Here is a 20,107-nt window from a genome sequence, read left to right on the forward strand (position 1 = left end):
GATCAAATTTAAATGTTTGCCAAATCTCATTTACTTTTGACTATCAGTTTCATTTTAAGGACTAGGAAGTTGCCGCTAAAACAAACACACACTTTGACCCTCCTCTCTCTTTCACACACACTCACACAAGGACACACAGACATTAACTCACCAGTCTAATCATTCTCAGCTTGTACGCTTTTAATACTTAAGAGACATATCCAACTATTGCTGGATTGCTTCCTTCCTTCCTCTCCTGGGAGAGCCAAAGAATAGCGGCAGGAAACACAAGCGGCACTCAAGGAATTCCTTTGTTAGCTGCTGATTGAGTCGCACTTCTTCTGCTGATGCAATGAGACAAAACGGTCATAAAATATGCAGCAGTGGAGACGTTCAGGATTTCTTTTATTGAAAAATATAGGTTATTTTAGGCAATACAGAAATAAAGACAGAAAGCATAACGGTAAGGCAGAATATCTGACATTATACACAAAGACAAATTCCCATTTGCACTCTAGAAAATGACCTGAATATATTATGTAGTGTTTGAGTGATTGGAAAACATAAATATCCAGTTATGCAAATTCATCCTTTTTACTTTTTTTTTTTTTCGCTGCATTATATCACATCTCAAAACAGTATTAAGCTTTATTTATTTTTTTAAACCTACAAGCTGCAACTCAAATTCAGCAGTGATTACCCTCACAGAAGAGGAAGTGACAGACAGATTTGACAGGCTCTCCCAAAAGTCAGCATCTCAAACTAGAATCATGTTTGGCTAGAAAATTATGATTTGGCACATCTTGTCAGCGTCAGTTAAGGCAGTGAAATCAATCAGAGCAACTAAGCCTCGATACTTCTGGCCGTGGTTTTCTAATGGTGCAAGAGATACAGTGGAGCTGCAATGACTATGCAACTTGCATAAAAATAGGGTTTTCTCAATGCTCTTGCATCTATCGCCGGCTGCGTTGTTCCTTTTTTCATCCGCTCTTCAAAAATAGGCACAACACAAACATAGCAATTTTTTTTTCTTTCGAAGATAAAAACAACAGGTATTAAACAGCAAATTCCAGTAGTGTCTGGTTTAATTGTGCCTGCTGGTGCACTCGTTTTTCAATAACACACACCCTTAAGCCCTCTTCATGAGTAGTGGTGGGATCTGTTTAATGCATTAAGGCAGCCTCTGCACTAATGAGGATCAACATCTTCTGACACAGTTCAGTTGCAGCGCTGCAACCGCTCGGCTGTACAAACACAAGGAAGGAAGTGGTTATCAAATGCTTTTCGGTTTCAGCTTTTAAGACAGATTAGAAGAAAGAAAGAAGATTCATGTCACTTCACAGAAACCTGTTAAATCATAATTGTTATAGCTTAAAGCCAGAATCTGCTTCTTGGGAAAATCTGAAACAAAACCAAGAGAGAGTGCTTTCCCACTCCTCCCCCTCTGGTTTCCTGTAGTAACACCATACTTTTCTGTAAATGCAGACTCATGTGTCTTCACGAGCCTTAAAACCAAGCGTCTCTCAAATTTACTTCAAGGCTCAGCCTGTGTGGCGCTCAGAGGGACTCAAAACAGAACAGAATTTTGGTTTTGGGCTTTGTGGTCCAGCTTTACAGCAGGAAATGGCAGGCTTTGAGCCTCCTCACAAGGACCTGAGTTACGTAAGGGAGAGAGGCTCTGATAGATCTGTGGCACTTTGCTGTAAGGTTTTCAGATAACAGAGGCTTCACACTCCGGTGTCAAACACAGCCTCCCTTTTTTGTTGTTGTGACAAGATACCTACCAGTGATTCTGTGGTGACAGAGGCCTAGTCTGCTCAGCTTAGGTCTCTTGAAGTCCCAAAGGCAGAGAAAGAGGCAGAGAGGAGGGGGATGTAATGAAAAAAGCACATGTGACACAGTAAGAAGAGACAGAAAGAAAGTGTGAACGGAGCGTTTGCAGTGGAAAGTGTTTTTCCTCCTAAAGTTTCTGTCCAAGCAGACCTCCCTGCCTCCTTTTGGAATGTTTCAGAGTCAAAAAGCGGCTGTTGTTCCACGTCAGCTCCCAAAGTGTTCAAAAGGCAAGAGACGGACTGACAGACGAGGAGGAAATGGAGGGTAAGTCTAACAGATGGAGTCTGGGCTCTTCCTGGAGCAGTCGCTCTCTCCTCACAGAAAGCGGGAGTCCTCTGTCTTCCCCAGTCCCACAACGCCAGCCAGCAGTGTCTTATTTCTGTTCAAGTGCAAATCCACACTGACAAGGACTTGCTAGCTCAATATAACCCCCTCCCTTCCAGATCCAGGGGCTATAGAATCTCATACCCGGATCTCATCATCTTCATCCTCTAAGAAAGAGGAGAAGTTGCTCTCCTCCTCAGGCGGGGCACTGAATGTAGCGCTGTCTGTGTCTCCTGCGTAAGTCTGGCTGTTGGGTTTCTCATCAAGCGCAGCAGAGCCAGAGCTAGACATGGAGCAGCTGTCGAGGTGCTGTAAGTGTTTGGGCCGAGTCTCAGGGGTGTACTCAGGAGTGTAGGGCCCGACGTTCTCAGGCTCTAGGTTAATAGAGTCGGCTGGATGAATGGAGCCCTCCTGCAGAATCTCAGCTTCTCCTTCTGCTTTCATCTGCTCCTCTTCATCCTCTTCTTTCTCCCTCTCCATGCTGTCCTCCTCTTCTTCTTCTTCCTCTTCCTCGCCGTGTGTGCTGAGAGGCGGCGAGGCCCGACCCTCGCTGCTCTTGCCCTCCTCGTAGCCGAGATCATCATCCTCCTTCTCCATCACCCCCAGGATGTCACCCAGCATGGATGGTCCCAGGTCGACATGAAAAGACATGACTGAATCTGCACGTTTCATCCCTCCTCCGTAGTGATGGGAGGTCTCAGGGAGCTCCGTCAGTTCACCAAAGTTTCGTTCTTCCTGCTCCAGAAACTGAGCAGCTGAAGCTGCAGCTGCACCTTTCCCATCTACAGCAGCCAGCGGACTTGAAGACATACTCTTACACACCATATTTTCCCCACCGTCATCATACAGGAAAGGCAGAGACATGGCATTCTTTACATAAGTGGGGGACCCACCAGGGACCACCAGGCTGTTGTTGCTCTGCTGGTCCACCCTCGTCACTGACTGTGAGCGCTTGCTGCTCCTGAAGGTGCGGGACAGGAGGCCAGGGCGAGGGGAGCTGGGGTAGGATGTGCTCTCAGGGGGAGGCTCCCCCGAGCGGCTGCTGAGAAAGGAGGTGTCACCGAACGCATCCCCACTGCGGCCGACATGCATGGTGTGACGAAAGTCGCCCAAAGGAGCACTTATCATCTCCCGGGTCAGGTCCATGCGGGAGCGACGTTTAGTCTGGGAGGAACCGGAGACGAGCTGCTTTAGGATAGGCATGGCTGCTGATTGGCAGAGTTCTTTCTCTACAGAGAGGTAGTCCAAAACGTAATCAGGCTACAAAAGACCCTCCAAATCTAGTCCTTGGTAGATACTTGAGAGAATAATAGTTCTCCTCAATGGCAGTCAGTCTGAGAACCTGAAAAGAGGAGAGAGGAAAATGAAAAAATGTAAAATATCAAATTGAGAGAATAGATAATAAGAAACTGAACAGGCAGGAAGATCAGCAAAAGGATGGATGACAAGACAAGTGTCTGAAAATGAAGCCAAAAACATGTGGATAGGAAATCAAAATACCTCAAATACATTCTCTTGTTATTATTAGCTCACATCATGCTAAAGCATAAATTTGACTTTTGCAATTGAGATGTGCACATGCAGAAAAACCACATCACACAGATTTCAGTCCAGTGACCTTAAAACACACCACGTTGTCACTAGCTACTTGTTCTCCATGACTGATTGACAATAAACCTTTGTCTGATTTCCTCTTGGCTGAGGCTTGAACACTCATACACACACCGAAATAACCACTGTGCATGCAGAGTCTGAATATGCGTGTTGCGTGACAGTTTAATGTAGACATGCAGATGATGCTGCTGCTTTTACCACCACCGAACTGCTGATCAAACAAAACTTCAAAGTGTTCTTGGTGCTAGTTATCGTTGTGGGCACACATGCCTACCACGAAAGGGACCACACTGTCTTTATTTGTTGTGTCTTTACGTCACCTGTGCTATCAAAGTGACATGCAGGAGAAGGTAGTGGGTTATCATTTGATAATGATGGTGATGCAGATTTGAGCAACTTAAGATATAATATGATCTGAAAATAATTATTGATTACATCTAAGAAAGACAGACATGCTTATCATTTCACCCTCTCCCTGTACTGAGTCCATGTCTCAATGTGCGGTCAGAGCTGCTGTCAGAAAGCTGGGCCCAGTGTGGAAACACGAGAGAGGGGGATCTGATTTGGTCAATTATTGACATTTCTAATTGTTTGTGGTACAACAAAATAAAAACTTTATTATGTATAAATCCCTGTCTTTTTCATACGGACACATGTACCAAAGTCAGAAAAATGGGTTGTAGTATCTTTTTTTTATTAGTATTAATTTGGTATTTTGGTTTAAAGAAGGGATGTTAATGTGCTGATGTTGCCGTCCCACAAGTCATTCCGCAGAAGGTGCAGTACACTCAGGTGGGTCGCTAACCCATCACAGGGCTATCGTAAAAGCACACACCAGGGCTAGGATGATACGTTTTTCCTCCCAAATTGATTCTTTTACAATTTTTGCGGTGCAGATTAGATTTAATATTCTTTGATATTTCTGATTTTTGCAATTTTGTGAAAATGTGAAAAAGCCGAATGATGTTGATGATGTCTTCAGACTATATTAGAAGGCACATCACATGTGAGTCTGGTTTTTCAACACAGCTTATACACACAGACCAAAATAAAGGATTTAAAGTTGAAACAAAAACAAACAAAAAAGAGAGTTTTGAACATAAAATAAAATAAAATCAAAACTTAAAATCGTCCAAGGTAGAGTCAGCAGGATTTTCCTAAAAAATAAAATGTCAACTTTTACAGGAATAAAGTATCACTTCTGGGCCTCTTTACATGTGTATCAGTGTCTGTGTCTGCCTCAACCCTCTCCTCAGCCTGTATGTTGATGTTTGGTTGTGACAGGACTTTTCTAGGCGGAGAGGGAGAGTAAGCGGGGTTATATCAGCCAATCACAGCGCACCCAGTGCACAAGTGACTTTGCGTCTTGATTAGAGTGGAAGAAGCTATCCCAAGCGGCTATGGTAGTGGACGTAGCATGAAGGTAGAATAACAACCAAAGTGAAACGAAACAAAAAACAGATATAATTTTTTCTTAAATGAGAGTGAAGCTTGGCTCAACTTTCACTCGCTTTTGAGCACTTGGAGAGCAGCAAGGGATGAAGAGTGACACAAGTTAGTTTTCTGCTAACTAGGTATGCGTCAAATAATCAGTGATTAGCTTGTGCTAACATGCCAAGTAAGGTGCACATCTCTCGAGTCTCTCCCATGTAGAAACAGGAAGCTGCATAAGGAGGAAATTTCTGCAGACCCTACATTTAAGCAAAAAGAAAAAAATCCCAATCCCATCAATTTTTTCTCCCGACCCTAGCACACACACGCTCACACCAGAGAGCGAATATGCAAATTGGGAGGGGGGGGCTGAACCAGGAACCTTTTCCTGAGAGGCAACTAACCACTGCACCAGCATGCAACCCACCAGCTACTTCATGTTGCTAAAAAAAAATCAACATCATGAGTGCTAAATGTTAGCACTGTCCGTCCACTTTTGGCATCACTTTTGTAAAAACATGAGTGGATGGATGTGCGTCATCCACCTTTATAAGCTGTCACTAATGATATTAACATGCGAGGAGCATTAATTAGGTGTTCTATGGACGTCAATGTTATGCACAGGTCCCTCATTATCATGTGCTTAGCATTCACATTTCCACATTTAATCCCACCACGTAAATAAAAAATTTGTAGGAATTCATAATGTTCCACTAATTACATGAGCTGAAGCCATCAATTATGCACACTCATAATGATAAGCTTTACACTACTCACATCTCAGTAGGATGACCTCGGAAATGCACTGGGACTAAAAACACTAGGAGCACCACAGGATTCTGCTTCCAGCCCGAGTTATAACAGAACACCAACCTCAGACCAGCATGAATGAGAGAAGGATGGTTGGACGCTGCTCTGGGATTTTCTTACGTGAAACTCATCTTCTTTACATGTCCAGGAACTAATCTACCAGGCACAGAAGAATTTAATTATACAAACATCAGAGAACAATAACATCCGAATCAGTCACAGAAGGAGGGTTCTGACGGATGCATAAGACTGTGATCAGAGGAAAGAAAAGAAATATATCTACAGCGTTTCTTTTCTTACAGCATACAATGTTTGAGGCCTCAGAGGTTTGTTTTGACTGACGCGTGTCTGCGTTTTTGAAATATGCAGCCCAGACAGGAAACTTCACCACAGGCTGCCAGCTAGTCATGCTACGTCCTCAGGTACCACACGGGAGGAAAAGAGACGGGGCGTCTCATTAGCGGTACATCTCCATGTATTTACTACACATCAAAAGAGTACTAGCATGGTGGTCTGCAAGTGAAGCACAAGCATTTTCTACAGACAGACATCATAAACACAGCAACACCTCAGACTTGTAGGAGGAACAATCTTTTTGGTTTCATGAAGGCAGGCCTTTAGAAAAAAAGCTTACCTTGCCGTCTCCAGTGTGCACCTCTCCCTCACGGGCACAATACCCCTTTCTTTGTTTACTCACGCTCCACACAGAAGAGATCATCCAAACAGTCAGCAACTTAACCTTGACTTTGGATTACTTGCAGGCCAGCCTTCAAAAGACATTTAAGTCAGGAGTTGTTTTCCGTAGAAGTGCCGGCGGGAGAATTTGGCTGTTTCATGTGGCAGGCTTTTTAGTGCATTGACCTCGTTCCTCTGTCTCCACCCCTCCCTTCTTCCTTGCCAGCTGAGCCTCTACTCCTCTTCCTCTTAATGCCCTCACCTGCTTTGGTTTCTATGGAAACACCCTCCTGCAAGCAAAGCAGCAGCGTTTCCTGTCTGGGGCTGACGAACGCTTCCGGCGTCATATGAGCGTGCAACACATGGCTTCCTTCTGTTTCAACCTGGGGCCCATACAGTGCAGGCTTTTATATCTGATGTCTGCTGTGTTTTCACTCAGTCGCACCATGCATGTTGCGTGTATTTTCGCTGCTGAATGTGTAAATAAATTAAAGTACGGAAATGTTTTCCCGCTGCAGACGAGCAGATGGGAGAATATACGTGAAGCAGAACAAGATTGGGGCATTTTTGACTCAGGCAGAGACACCGTGTGAAAACTTTCCATGAACTCTCACCGCTTTTCTGCCAAAATACACAAACAAAGTCACTTTTTTTGCAAACATGCTTATTATTGAAGCCCCATGTTCTAATCTGGGGAAATAATGAAGGGGACACAATTCACACCCAGGCTTTTTTTTCCCCTGACTAGTTGCTTCTGGGTGGCATAAACAGATAAAGAAAAACAACCAGGGGATGGAACAAGGGGAGATGGTGAAAGCCTGCCTCCCACTCCTCCATCTCAGCCCCCCCTACACCCCTCAGGCCAAGATCAAGCTGAAAAGCTCAATAGTGCCCCGTTTGCAAGGATATGGGTTCTTCATCTACTGAATCTAAATCAGATCCAAAAAAGCTCTGCACAAGCACAAGCCTTCAGGAACTACATCAAATCCGATTCACAGCCTTGTGCTTTATTTATAGCTTTGTGCAGCTTTGTGTGAGTGTGCACGCATGTGTGTGTGGGTGTACACGTGAAACAGAAAAGTGGAAAAGGGCCTGAGAAGGCAGCCGTTAGCGTGGGAACTACGGGGTCCCAGCAGGAGGGGGGGATTGACTTTATAAACAGACTTTCACAGCACTCGGGGTCTGGCTGCAGAGGAGATGCAGAATGTGGGACAGAAACAGACAGGAAGAGAAAGAAAAGCACATCTGCATCATTTCATTCCAGCGCTGAGGTCTGACTCAGTATACAAGCGTCTTAAAAACCAACACACACTGAACACAACCCTGACCTCCAGACCTCCAGACCTCTAGCCCTTGTAGTGATGTGTTATTTCAAGGTGACTGACTGGCCCTGACGCGATATTTCTCACGTCTGAGTAAAGCGCAGCAGCGTGTGCACTCATGTGCGCACACTTTTGATAAACTTGAGCACAGTGGGAACATTTCACCATCACCGCCTCACTTCTCTAATCTCTTTACATCAGTTTGGGTAAATGATATTCCAACCCATTTCCCTCCTTTAAACGTATTTACATCATGGGAATGTAAAGTGAGCTCTGTTTATAGATCACATAACCCAATTATCGATATAAATGCCGAGCCTGCTGGGTCTAGGGAGGGTTCTCAATCTGCTTAAATATCATATGGTTATAGCCACCACTTTGTGGGAAGAAAATACACACCCAATTCCTCTGAGGGGGAAAGCACAGAAATACCGTGGGAGGGAGATAAATAGAAATGGGTTCTTTTACAGAAAGGGGTGAAAAGTGGTGCACTAAATCAGACGCTAACCTGGGTAAATTCACCTGGGAGGATTTTGTATAGCAAAGGAAATGCTGCAGTCATCTCTGAACAGAGGAGACAGATGCTAGATAAGTGGAACGCTTAAGATACGACTCAAAAGTCACTTGATATCTAAGGTTTTAAAGTGCAGCAGAGAGGAAAACATCACAGGAAAGAAGGATTTATGAGCACGACAAAACATCTTCTTATTCATTCAGAAGAAATATTGACCCCTTTGTTAATTAGTGTTTAAAAGGAGCGTATCTCCTCACTTCACACACATGAGGCCAGTCAACACAGACACACACACTCAAACATGACTAATGGTCCATTTCCCTAATTGAGTATTGATGCAGCGTCTTTGTGCTTAATTCGTCCAGTGTGTATTCTACAGTCTGAGAGGGCTGTCGTACTGAGGCGGGGGTTCTGTCTGCTTCATTTGAAGTCACTGACCTGGATGGACAACCGCATGACCTGAGGGTGAAATGACATTTCAGAGGGGGAGGGAGGTCACATGCAACCCAAAATCTGTGTGAAAACAAAGCCTGCAAATCACTGGTTTCCTCTCTTGTATTGACGTCTTGAAATCACTCATAAGTCCCGTTTCCACTAGGGATGCACCGATCCGATCCTAAGGCTAAAGTATGGTTTAGCCTACAAGGTGTAAAATTTTACAGTCAAATAGTCATTTCTGTAAATTCTTAAGCTTTTGTAACCAAACTGCTGTTAAACATTTTAACATTTACAGTTTAAATAAATATTAACTTCAGTAATTACATATGTACTCATTTTTGTCTTTTACTCAAAACATTACCACTCTCATTCCACAGTAGAACAAGCAGGTTATTATTTAACACTGGTATTGGATCAGGATCAGTCAATACCCAAAGCCCAGGTATTGGTATCTGGACCAGAAAAGTTGGATCAGTGCATCCCTAGTTTCCACCAAGCAGTCCGGTTTGGATCAGTACAGTTTGGTATGGGTTGGATTGGTTAAGCATGTTCCTGTTTGCCAAATGTGCCCCCTGGTGGTGGGTGGTGTGTGAGCCAGATGCGGAAAGCATCAGTTACATAATAACGTGGTGCCATATAAATCCAACGAAGAAGAGCAGCACAAAACAGCAAGCAAATAGCAAAGATGGAAGACATCCAGCAATTTGTGTTCCTTGTGATTTCCATGTGGCTTGGTTATATAACACAATCAATCTTTGTTTCATTGAAGACTGTGTGCTGCAAGGAGAAATACAGCTGCAAGTGACAACTCTTTTGACCAATCAACAGTCTGCAGTAGGAATGGGTACCTTTCATATCTGTAAAAATACGGTACCGATAGGGATGGGTACTGAATTAGGTACTTTTATAGGTACCAACCAAATTCTATTGAAAGTACCGGGTACTGATTCACGTAAAATCAAAAGGTACCATGTTTAGGTACCGAAATGCATCTTTGTGACTGTGAGGGAGAGGAGGAGTAGGCGGTTGTCCATGCTGGACATGAACACAGCGTTGCAAGGTTATATATTGAAGAATTAATATGTTAGTCTGAGAAAAAAATATTTTATTATCAAACAAATTGATATCTTTAACCACATAAACACAAAAAAGTACCCAAAATTGCTACTGTTGGGTACTGGTCCCAATTGCCAGGTACCGGCCATTCATACCGTAGTGTTTCAAATGTAAAAGGTAACCATCCCTAGGTACGGATGCCTGGTACCTGGCAATTGGTATCACGGTACCAATTTTCGGTACTTTTGTGTGTTTATGTCGTACTAAATATTAATTTCTTTAATTATAAAATCTTGAAGTTTTTCAATTTAACATATTTATTTCTCATTATATAAGCTTGCAATGCTATGTTCATGACCAGAATTTAAAAATCACCTACTCTCCCCTCCCTCACAGTCACAAGAATGCTTTTCATTCATTTAGGTACCTAACCATGGTACCTTCCTTCTGATTTTACGTGAATTGGTGCTCGGTACTACCAATGAAATTTGGTTGGTACCTATAAAAGTACCTAATTCAGTACCCGTCCATAGTCTTAAGTATTCTAGTTCCACCTTCTGGAATCTGGATCTGTTAAGTCCAGCACCCCAATGAAAGAGTCTCAAAAAGTGGGAAGGTTCATCTCAGTTATTTATGGATCTGTCCTAGAGTTAGTAAGTGGAAACACCACAAAATGTGTGCCACACCAAGACAATCCAAACTGGGCTATACCTTCTGTGAACATTTGTAAAGGAGAAAGTCATCCATTCCCTGCATGTTTAAGAGCAAACACACACACACACTTACACACACATGTTCCAGTAATTAAGCAGACAAATGGCCTCTGCAAGATAGGTATCTGCCACGCAACTCAGTTAGGCGGGCTTAATATCTCATTTAGGACGGAGCAGCCTGAGGACAAACATCGGAAATCACATTATCTCTCAATCACACAGACGAGGACTAGCAGACATCAAGCTGACACAGCCCTCTGAGATAAAAACAGTAGTAAGAAAACACACCGCTCTGTAAATAAAGCCCACCTTACTTGCATAAAAAGCCACATTTGCCTCAAAAGGCTCCTGTAGAGCACTGTGAGCACTGTGCCATTTGCTTGTTGTGTCGTGTTGTGGATTCAGCTCAAGTTGTTTCTTAACCCCACAGGGGTGTCTCTGTGTGCCCTCTTGCCCCACCACCCATTTCTCACGCCTTTCTTCCTCACACAGCAGCGATACAGTGAGAGAGCTGAAGGCTTGTTTGGATCAAAGCGTAAATCCGCTGTGGTCTTAAAAGTGAGGAAAATCACAAATCTGGTACAATAAAATGCTGGAAATCTTCGGGAAAAGCAGGGCACGGTGTCCAGACGGAACCTTGGCCTGTGTGAGTGTCTCACTTTTCTTTTTTTCCTTTTGCGACCCACAGTTTAAGTCACACTTGGATTGATTTAAAGCTTAAACCACTGACAGAAATGAGCTGGAAAGGTCAAACAGTGCTGTTCAACTCTGTCTTAAGTCAGGTCGAGTCTTTTATGTAGTGTTTGATTGAGATTGAAAAGCTGTTTGCACTGTTAATCACACAAGATAAAACAGTTAAAGCTGCACACAGTTCAGTGAAACGTTGGTGAGCATTTGTCAGTAGTTAGTAAACCTTGGAGGTTTATAAAAATAATATATTAATGCTGGAAAAAGAGGTAAGAATGTCTTTAGTTGCAGCCAAGAAAGGACATATCAGGACACACATGCACACAGGAGTAAAAAATATTTCCAAAAATAAAACAAACAATAAAAAGAGCCGACCCTTATCAGGAGGAAATGAATTAAACACCTCACACATTGCTGTTGTGGCGTCCCAGCTAATACCTGTCATGTTGGTGAGAGACGGTCTGTTATGCTGATATCACACCTCACCCAGCAAGACGTCTTGCTTGGTGAGGATCAAAGCACAACAGGCTTTTAGAGCCGTCTTGCTAATAAAAGTGCCTGTGGGCTTTTAAATTGGCATTCATATCAAGCGACTACTAAATCTACCCTTACATCAGTAAGCGGCTTGAGCAGGGAGAACAAACTTACATGAATTTGGGAGTATTTAAAAATAAAACTCAGTACTCGGGCTGCAAGATCAATCGTTAAAAGACCATCATCCAGATTCACATGTGTACGTGATCTCATTTCTAAACAAGGACAGTTCTTAAAAATTTTATTTCATGGGCTGGTTTGTAAATAACCCCTCCCCCTAACTGCAGCACCACCGCTGCTTCCTCCTTCAACCAATGGCAAAGCCTCTTCACAACACATGGGCCTGCTGCTGCTGGCTGCTCACTTTACTTGAATGACTTGGGAGCAGCCGTACTGTACATCATCTGTTCTTTCAGCAACTTTTAGCACTTCTGCCTAGACTTTATTTTTCTTAAACAGATGTTGCCCCTTGCCACAAACATAAAGCACACCAATACACTGATGTCACAAAATGTGTGATTTTTACTTGTTTTTATTTATTCAAGTCTAGAGATCCAGGATCCATGTGCACAGATTTTTAAGTAATTTTGTCTATGTCTACAGTTATCTAGATTAATTGGCCAGTTTCATATTTATTTACTCTGTCAAGGAGGTTATGTTTTTGGTAGAATTTGTCTTTCTGTCTCTTTGTCTGTGAACAACATAACTCAAAAAGTAACAAACAGATCTTCATGAAATTTTCAGGAAATGTTCAAATTGGAATAAGGAAGGATTAAAGTTTGGAGGTGATGTTAATCACCGTCTGGATCCAGGATTCATTTAAAGGATTCTTTATCATTGTGAGGTAGGGCCGTTTTCACCATATGTGTACATAACTCAACGATAAATGGTGGGAATTGCTTTGCAAAAAGATGCAAGACAAGGTCACCATCATTTCTGACAGATGTAAAAGTATGATCCAGATCCTGGCAATATTTTGGATACTAAGATCCGAAATATGAAATATTTATGGATCATCATAACTTTCAATACTTTCAGATAACAAGTTATCGTAAAAACCTGCAACGAACACCAAATTGTAGCAGACAGTCTGCTGGAAGGGAGTATAACATTAAAGTAGGACTGAGCGTGACAATCACAATATACTTGGAGGAGGTCAGCGCCCTCTGAGTGCGTTTCTAGTTTACCTATAAACTCAATAAAATGTTGAAACAGAAAACCTATAAAACTACTTTTTGTACAGAGAAAATCCACAGGACGAACTGATCAGGGAATTATATCAGATTGATAAGTGGAATAGATAAGGGCTTTGCTCTCAATAAAACATTATCAACACCCATCCCTATGAATGTTCTTGCTTTGTTTTTTTAAAGTTCATCAGTGAAATAAACAAAAAAGAATAATAGGAAAGAATCATGATCTCAATTCCAAGCAAAAAATAATGATTCACATTTTTGCCAGCAGCCCTACTCAGTACACTTGTAAATGTACAGAAGAGAAGACACTATAAAATAAAAGTGGTGAGGTAGCCGGGTAAATGTGGCAACACCTAAAAATTAAAAGCAGCATTGTAATAATTAATGTACCAGCTATAAAAGCTGCAAGGGCCCAGATGAGACAGGCTGGCGGTGGAGAAGTTAAATTGATGGACGGATGCTGACCAGGTCAGCACACAGCAGCAGACATTGTAGTTTTCAAACAAGCCGCGACAGCCAATGAAAGGCTTCCTGGCAGAGAAAGGCCTGCAGCCAGTCAGCTCGACGTGTACCAGCTGACCTCTGCTACCCCGAGAGGAGATGACTTGTCTCTTTCACATTTACAGCCAGCACAGCCTCCAGACACGACACTCCATCTCCTTCGCTCTCTCTGTCGCCCGCTTTGATTGAACCAGCAGCTTTTATTGTTACAGATTTAAACGGTGGAGGGAGCCGGTGGCGGAGAAGAATGTTGTACTCATCTTGGAGACACTGAAGAATGAAAGTATTCTGTGGGCTAAACAGTGCTGATAGACATCGCTTTATGTAATCTACATCGTCTTTGTGTACACGTACACTACACTTCCCCTGTGATCTAAATAAAAGTAACAACTCTGCGTCTGAAAACTTGCAGCCAACATGGAAATGATTCAATGTCAGCTGTGTGCTGGGCATGGCATCTAAACACAAATGGATGGTGGGAGAAATTGGCCCGGCTCCAAGCATTGAGAGCGTCTTATAATCATAGAGAATGAGCAGAAAGCGAGTTGACACTGGCAATATCAACAGGAGAGCGTGCCAGAAATACCCACTTAGCATTTTTTGAACGCTTTACGAATAATGACACATTGCAGGAACCTTTCCCAGCGTTGTTCCCTCTCATCCAGCTGGATGTGTGAGGTCAACAACCAGCTCCAGGTCCCTGAGACGTTCGAGTGCTCGTAAACTAGGTACACGCACAGAATCACAAGAATGTGGCTAATTGGCAGAATTGAGACAAGTGACTGACACCGGTGGGTAATTATTGACGCTCAGACGTATAGGATTTGGGCCACACAAGCTGCAAGTGTTTTTCAGGGAAATGTGTTATCATGTTTGGGGGTACGTCCACAGGAAGGGCCGGGAGAAAATAATGCAGCAAACCCTCCCATCTCTCCGGAAATCTCCTCAGCCTGCCCTTCCTGGACCGCTCATAATGTAAACAAGCCTGTCCTCCATCAGACTGTATTACTGATGAGCTCGGCAAACAAACACGGCCCGTATCTCCATCAACACACAGCTTTAATAACCTACAGGGGCCAGAGCTGGGACTGTGTATCCAACAACAGCCCCAAAATATGAGGCATGTACCAGACTAGTAAGATTCTGGGGCATTAATTCTTTTCAAAGCGTCACAGGAAGCCGAGACATAGCTGGCAGACTGGCAAAGACCGGTCAAGTGACTCTTAAAGCTTCAAGAGACAGGCAAGGTTACATTTTTTAAAAACCCTCGAGTGGAAACCTGCACTCCTCAATGGAAAGAATGCAGATAAATTATGGGATGTGGAGAATCTTGCTTTAAAGTGCAAGAGTGCTATAATTATGGGGTCAGGAGAGCAGAAAAGCAACAAAATTTCACAGGCTGGAGGGACGCCAAAGAAGTAGCTATCAAACCAAGAAGGGCTCTTTGAAAATAAGGGTAATCACTTGACTTGTGTTTGAATAATTCAGATACTTTACATAAAATGAAATGGATGAAATAAACTTAGCAACAATGATATGGACTCCGAGCAGCTGCTGTATTTTTAGGGTTTCACTCCAAACTTGTGTCTCTGTCTGCTGCTTTCCTCATGTCAACACCATCCAATATTTACAACTGTTGACAACAGAACAGGATGGTAGAGAAGAATAAACACTTCCTCTGGCTCATAGTACCAACCCCAGCCTGCAGAGTCACAATGCAGAGCGCTGGATACGACTAGAAAAACAATGCCACCAAACAAGCGACACAGGAACAAACACAGCATTCACGCACAGACACATGAGACGCCCTGAGAATCAGATGGCGGGACAACAAGGTCACAAAAAGGTAGGTGGCGCTGAGTATTTGAAAAACTGTTAATCTAACTCACAAGAAACCTTAAAAGAGAGCCACACTACAAGCTAGTTTCATCTACAGGCCTGTGGTAAAAGGAATGACAGCAACCCAACATGCTACTGAGGCTACACATCATTCATGAGGAGCTGTCATGTCCTCTGTAATAATCCCAAAAGTTTACTATCACCATCCTCAGCGGCATTCCAGGAACAAATCCTTGTTTATATCAGTGCTTCCTGGAATGTAAAAGGGCCGGACAGGACACACACATTGCCCCAAGTGAACACACAAACCGTGCGTGTTCAAACACAGAACGCCGGACTATATTCACTCACCAGCCACAAATAAGCTAAAGCTGCACCTCAGCATCGCCGCAGGAGGTTTATGAGTTCTTGAGTGTCTCCAAATTGAAGTAAGGTGCACAAACTCCCTGCTTGCCTTTGCAAACATAACTCTAAGCAGGTAGTGTTCCCCGGGCTGAGCTCCAGCAATTGCTGTCTATGTACACTGTGTCGTGCCCAATAACAGAGTGTTTGGCAGAGTGTTGAACACCACACAGAGGGCGGATAACTTTCACCTTCAGGCACTAAACACATGTCTCCTGCAGGCAATTAGATACTTTGTAATTTAAGAATTAGGAGACGGCAGAGGAGGCAGAGCTTGTGCAGGCTGGTTTGAGAATGTGTCGCTTGTTTTCAGAGGCACTCCTGGGTGAAAAAGTCAACACACTAAGCGTATGACACATCCATTTTCGGGAGGATGAAGCTTGCGTATTTGCTATGTCATCCATCCTAAATCCATCACGGCGTCCAGGCAGAGCGAGTTGACATCTCACAAAGCCCTCAGCGTGTTTTTCGGATAAGGAGGGTCAAATGTCACATTTAAACAGGCAAAAACAAAGAAAGCCACTCCATTTGCCTGCCGAGCAGAGGGCTCTGATAACATTATCTCCTCAAACAAGTGCTGAGGAGTTCTTATCAGCATGGCAGTGATGGAGTGACAGACCTGAGGCCCATCACCTTATATTATCCAGGTCAACGAGCTTGTAGGATGCCATCGAGACACCAATGCCAAGCAAACTGAGCTGTGCTGCCAAGTCAACAGACGCTGGGAATAATGGGTCATGAATTGGACAAACAGGACAGGGTGCAGAGCATGATGGGGCAGATCAGTGCAGTGTGAGAATTCTGTTTAGTCATCTCATCATAGTAAAGCTATGACTATCACATTTAAGATTCTTTATAGCTTAAAAAAATATGTCAAACTTTCTTAAAAGAAATAAAAGAATTACATTTAAACATGCTTGAGTCCAAGTGCAACATTTATCCAATTTTAAGCATATTAGGGATATTTTGAAGCTGAACATCTGTTCTCACGAGGCTCAAGAGATTAATACTTGAAGAATTTCAGGAAAAGTGTTGTAAACATAAAAAATACATCAATGCACTCACTTAAGCTGCCAAGAATTCCCAAATACGATTATATTACATGAAGAAATGATTGCTGTAGCTCGAGGGGGCTGCAGACAAATAAGCTCAATTCTCGCGACAATAAGAAACGCCCCGAAGCGTAAAACTACTTCTTTACAGGCTCCATTTAACAGTACTAAATCTACTTTAGCATCTATCACTGTCTGCTGACTCGATCACAGTACAATAAAGCTGTGATCCAGGGTGGGTCAATGGCAGGAGAACAATAAGTAGCTGACCACAAAAGAGTCAGCTGCCTCGCGCACGGTGCGCTCCGCTGAGCCGCGGAATAAAGCCGCTCTGTGTGCGTGAAATACACACTTGTGCTTTAAAAACAAACAAACAAATGCTTCGTTTCGTTGAGGTGAAGTTAAAGTGCAAGTATAAACACTAAAGCACGTATGCACACACTTACCGAGCATCCCCATTCATAAAGCCGGGTGCTGCTTCACTTTAAGGCCTCCAGCAGGTTGACAATGAGGGTGCATTCATCAGAGGGAGGGAGGCGGAAAAACGCTCAGATCAACTACCGGATATCCAAACAGCACAGGTACACACTGATCTCTCTTTTTATGCACAGAAATGTTGCTGCTGCTGTCACCGCATCCTCAGAAGCAGGGCTGCTGCTCTGGAGCGTAATAACTCACTACAATGCCTCCTGCTTCAGTAGTGTGTTTGAACACGCCCTCTTTACATGGCTCCTTAAAGATACAGGCTGCCAGCATGGGGGCCCCCTCAGACTCCGCTGTGAGAGGCGGGATCTGGGTCACAATGACACAACATGAAACAGAGACTGGGAAAATAAATCAGGGTACCTCAAGTGCAAAGTTGAATACTGTTCATTTTGCAGGGAGAACAATAAACTATGAATTCGCTGTGGTGCTGCTTTTGAGCCATCTTTTCAAACAGCATAGGGACTTTAAAGTTAAAAGCCTCAGATAAACAGTGCTGATACAAGTGTTAAGCTTTGATAGTGTTGAGAATTCTTTAAACTTAACTTTTGTCTGACTTGTCTTTGTTGTTTTTCCTCAAAGGGAAAATATGCATCATAAATTTTGCAGACACTAAAATATCCAACAATTAAAAACAGCTTTCTTCTCCAAGTGCAACATTACTATTTATTGCCTGAGGGACTCCAAAGCAGTGGTGTCAAAGAGTGCAATACATGCTGAAAAACATGCATCACAATGTAAGTAACATAGGTTGCTGAGTATGAAAAAGAGGTAGAATCTCATACAAAGATGAGCTAGATCCAAATGTGAAACTAAGGTAAACTTCTGAACTCATAAGAGGTCTGCGGCTATGTCTGATGTTCAGTTTTTTTCTGAGCGCAACTCATTTAACAAAGCAGATTAAAGTAAGACGCTAATAAGTAAAATAGGTGGTTGTCTATCATAACCCTCTTGCAAAACTTATATTGAGACAGTCATTAAAGTTTCAGAGAGGAATTTCCTGGAGATATTGAAAGTTTAGTATAAAGTTTTTAAAAAAAAGCTTCCCTGTGTATTTAAATTAAAACCTTGGTATCATTACAAAAGATGAAAGATTTCCAAAATCAATGACAGATGTCTCACTCAGTATGATCAGTGAGGACCTTCCTGAGTGAGAAAAGAATTTATCTCTTTCTTCGCCTGCTTGTGTATTCCGGCTCGATCAGCTCCCTTCTGCCAGTAAGCGTTCATTAGTACCTTTTGCGATGGAAATGAGAGGAAAGCTGCCACAGAGCACCCCAAGGCTGTGCGTGCAAACCCTGAGCTCAGTCCAAAGGAATGTGTGAATGGTTGATAATTATCAAAGGGCAAAAGCCACTCTCCTCCACCATACCTGGCCAGAATGAGTATCCACTTTAGTTCTCTGGTGGCATTTTTTGTAGTAAAAGCCTTTCTGCTGCTTTTTTTAAATCCTCTGCCCTTTGCATAACGTAAAGTTCTGTGTGAAAACTGTCCCATCACATACATTCAAAAGTTATTTTTCGCCCTTGGCTAAGTTCCCAGAATGGTCTGTCCCACCAGCTGATGGGAGAACAAAGTTCTTTATAGTGAGAATGTGACTGCAGTGGCCTTTTGTCCTCTATCAAGCTGCGTTCAAATGTTGCAAGTTACTTTTTGCACAAACCCACTATCCAGCTGTAGCTGTAACTTTAGTAAGTGTGAGGCAGATCTGAAATTATTAGGAGAAAGTTTTTATTCATTCTCTGCTCATTATAATGATTCTCCTTCCTCGTACTTGCTTGCCTCGTTCTTGCTGCTAAAGCTGTAGATCAAGGAAAGCAATCCAAAGCACAGCAACAGATCGATTACTGTAGAACCTGCATTAAGATCCATTTAGTATGCAGCTCATTCAGTAATGCAGCTCATTAATCATTTTTTCTCCTACTGAGTTTTGTAAAGTTGGATGGTAGACTTTTCCAGCGACCTATCAGCAGACATTTCAATGCTGAGAAACAAAACCACAGTCTCTTTCCTTCTTTCTCCAAAAAGGGGTGGATGATTTCTGCAAAAGTTTCCATTTTATTTCTGCTTTGTTCAGTGATGGAGGGCTTTTCATTTCTCAGTGCTGCTGTTGGGACAACACAACAATCTCCTTTTGTTACAGCTCTGTGTTTTGCGTTGGCAGCTCTGACAGCTCTGTTCACTAGTACATGAAAAGAGGATGTTTGTGCAGTGGTGCCTTTGCCTTTGACTTACTCCTCACAGCATCTTTGAGGTATTTTGAAGCTTTCAAAAACTTCATATTTTCATTTCTGAGATGGAGGATTTCCAGGAAAATCTTGGTTTCATTATTTATTTTCTTACTTTGTTCTCTGAAGGTCAGGTGTTGTTGTTTTCCCCCTAGCTGATATCCCTTTAACCTTCCAGAACCTTCAGTTTGGCAGTTTGGTAGAGCATTGTTTGCAGTTTAGTGTGTTTTTGATCTTATTGTGTACAAATTAGGTCTCTTAGCTCTTGGTATCAAGTGCCTGTGTCCAGCAGCTGCCTGTTATTATTGAAGAAACTCACTTTTCACAAGTACTTGCTGATTGCTAAATGCTAAAGTTTTCTCATAGCACTTCTTGTTCTTTGAGCTTTGATGATTTTTATTTCATTCATTATTCTTAAAGGTCTTCTTTAGGCTTTGTGTTTGCATTCAGCCAATTATTTTTGCCAAGTAAACATA

The 20,107-nt window shown here is 42.7% G+C and overlaps 1 protein-coding gene across 2 annotated transcripts; it reads right to left on the reverse strand.

Moving 5' to 3' along the window:
• Positions 1 to 345: 345 nt before the first annotated feature.
• Positions 346 to 17,626, reverse strand: cdc42ep4a (CDC42 effector protein (Rho GTPase binding) 4a). 2 transcript variants are annotated; one of them, XM_074697355.1, is made up of 2 exons: positions 17,367 to 17,626; positions 346 to 3,478 (listed from the first exon to the last, which is right to left on the reverse strand). In XM_074697355.1, exon 2 carries the CDS (start codon positions 3,337 to 3,339, stop codon positions 2,275 to 2,277), a length of 1,065 nt encoding a protein of 354 aa, XP_074553456.1. In that variant the 5' UTR covers positions 3,340 to 3,478; positions 17,367 to 17,626; the 3' UTR covers positions 346 to 2,274. The 2 variants fall into 2 exon arrangements, with proteins under 2 accessions (XP_074553456.1, XP_074553457.1); XM_074697356.1 differs by lacking the exon at positions 17,367 to 17,626 and adding an exon at positions 6,626 to 6,845.
• Between the last annotated feature and the right edge of the window lie 2,481 nt (positions 17,627 to 20,107).

The sequence above is a fragment of the Halichoeres trimaculatus genome, unplaced genomic scaffold (genome assembly GCF_033239565.1).
Source record: "Halichoeres trimaculatus isolate MK-OKI-2021-1 unplaced genomic scaffold, fHalTri1.1 fHalTri1_scaffold_20, whole genome shotgun sequence".
In the NCBI taxonomy this organism is placed as follows: Eukaryota; Metazoa; Chordata; class Actinopteri; order Labriformes; family Labridae; genus Halichoeres; species Halichoeres trimaculatus.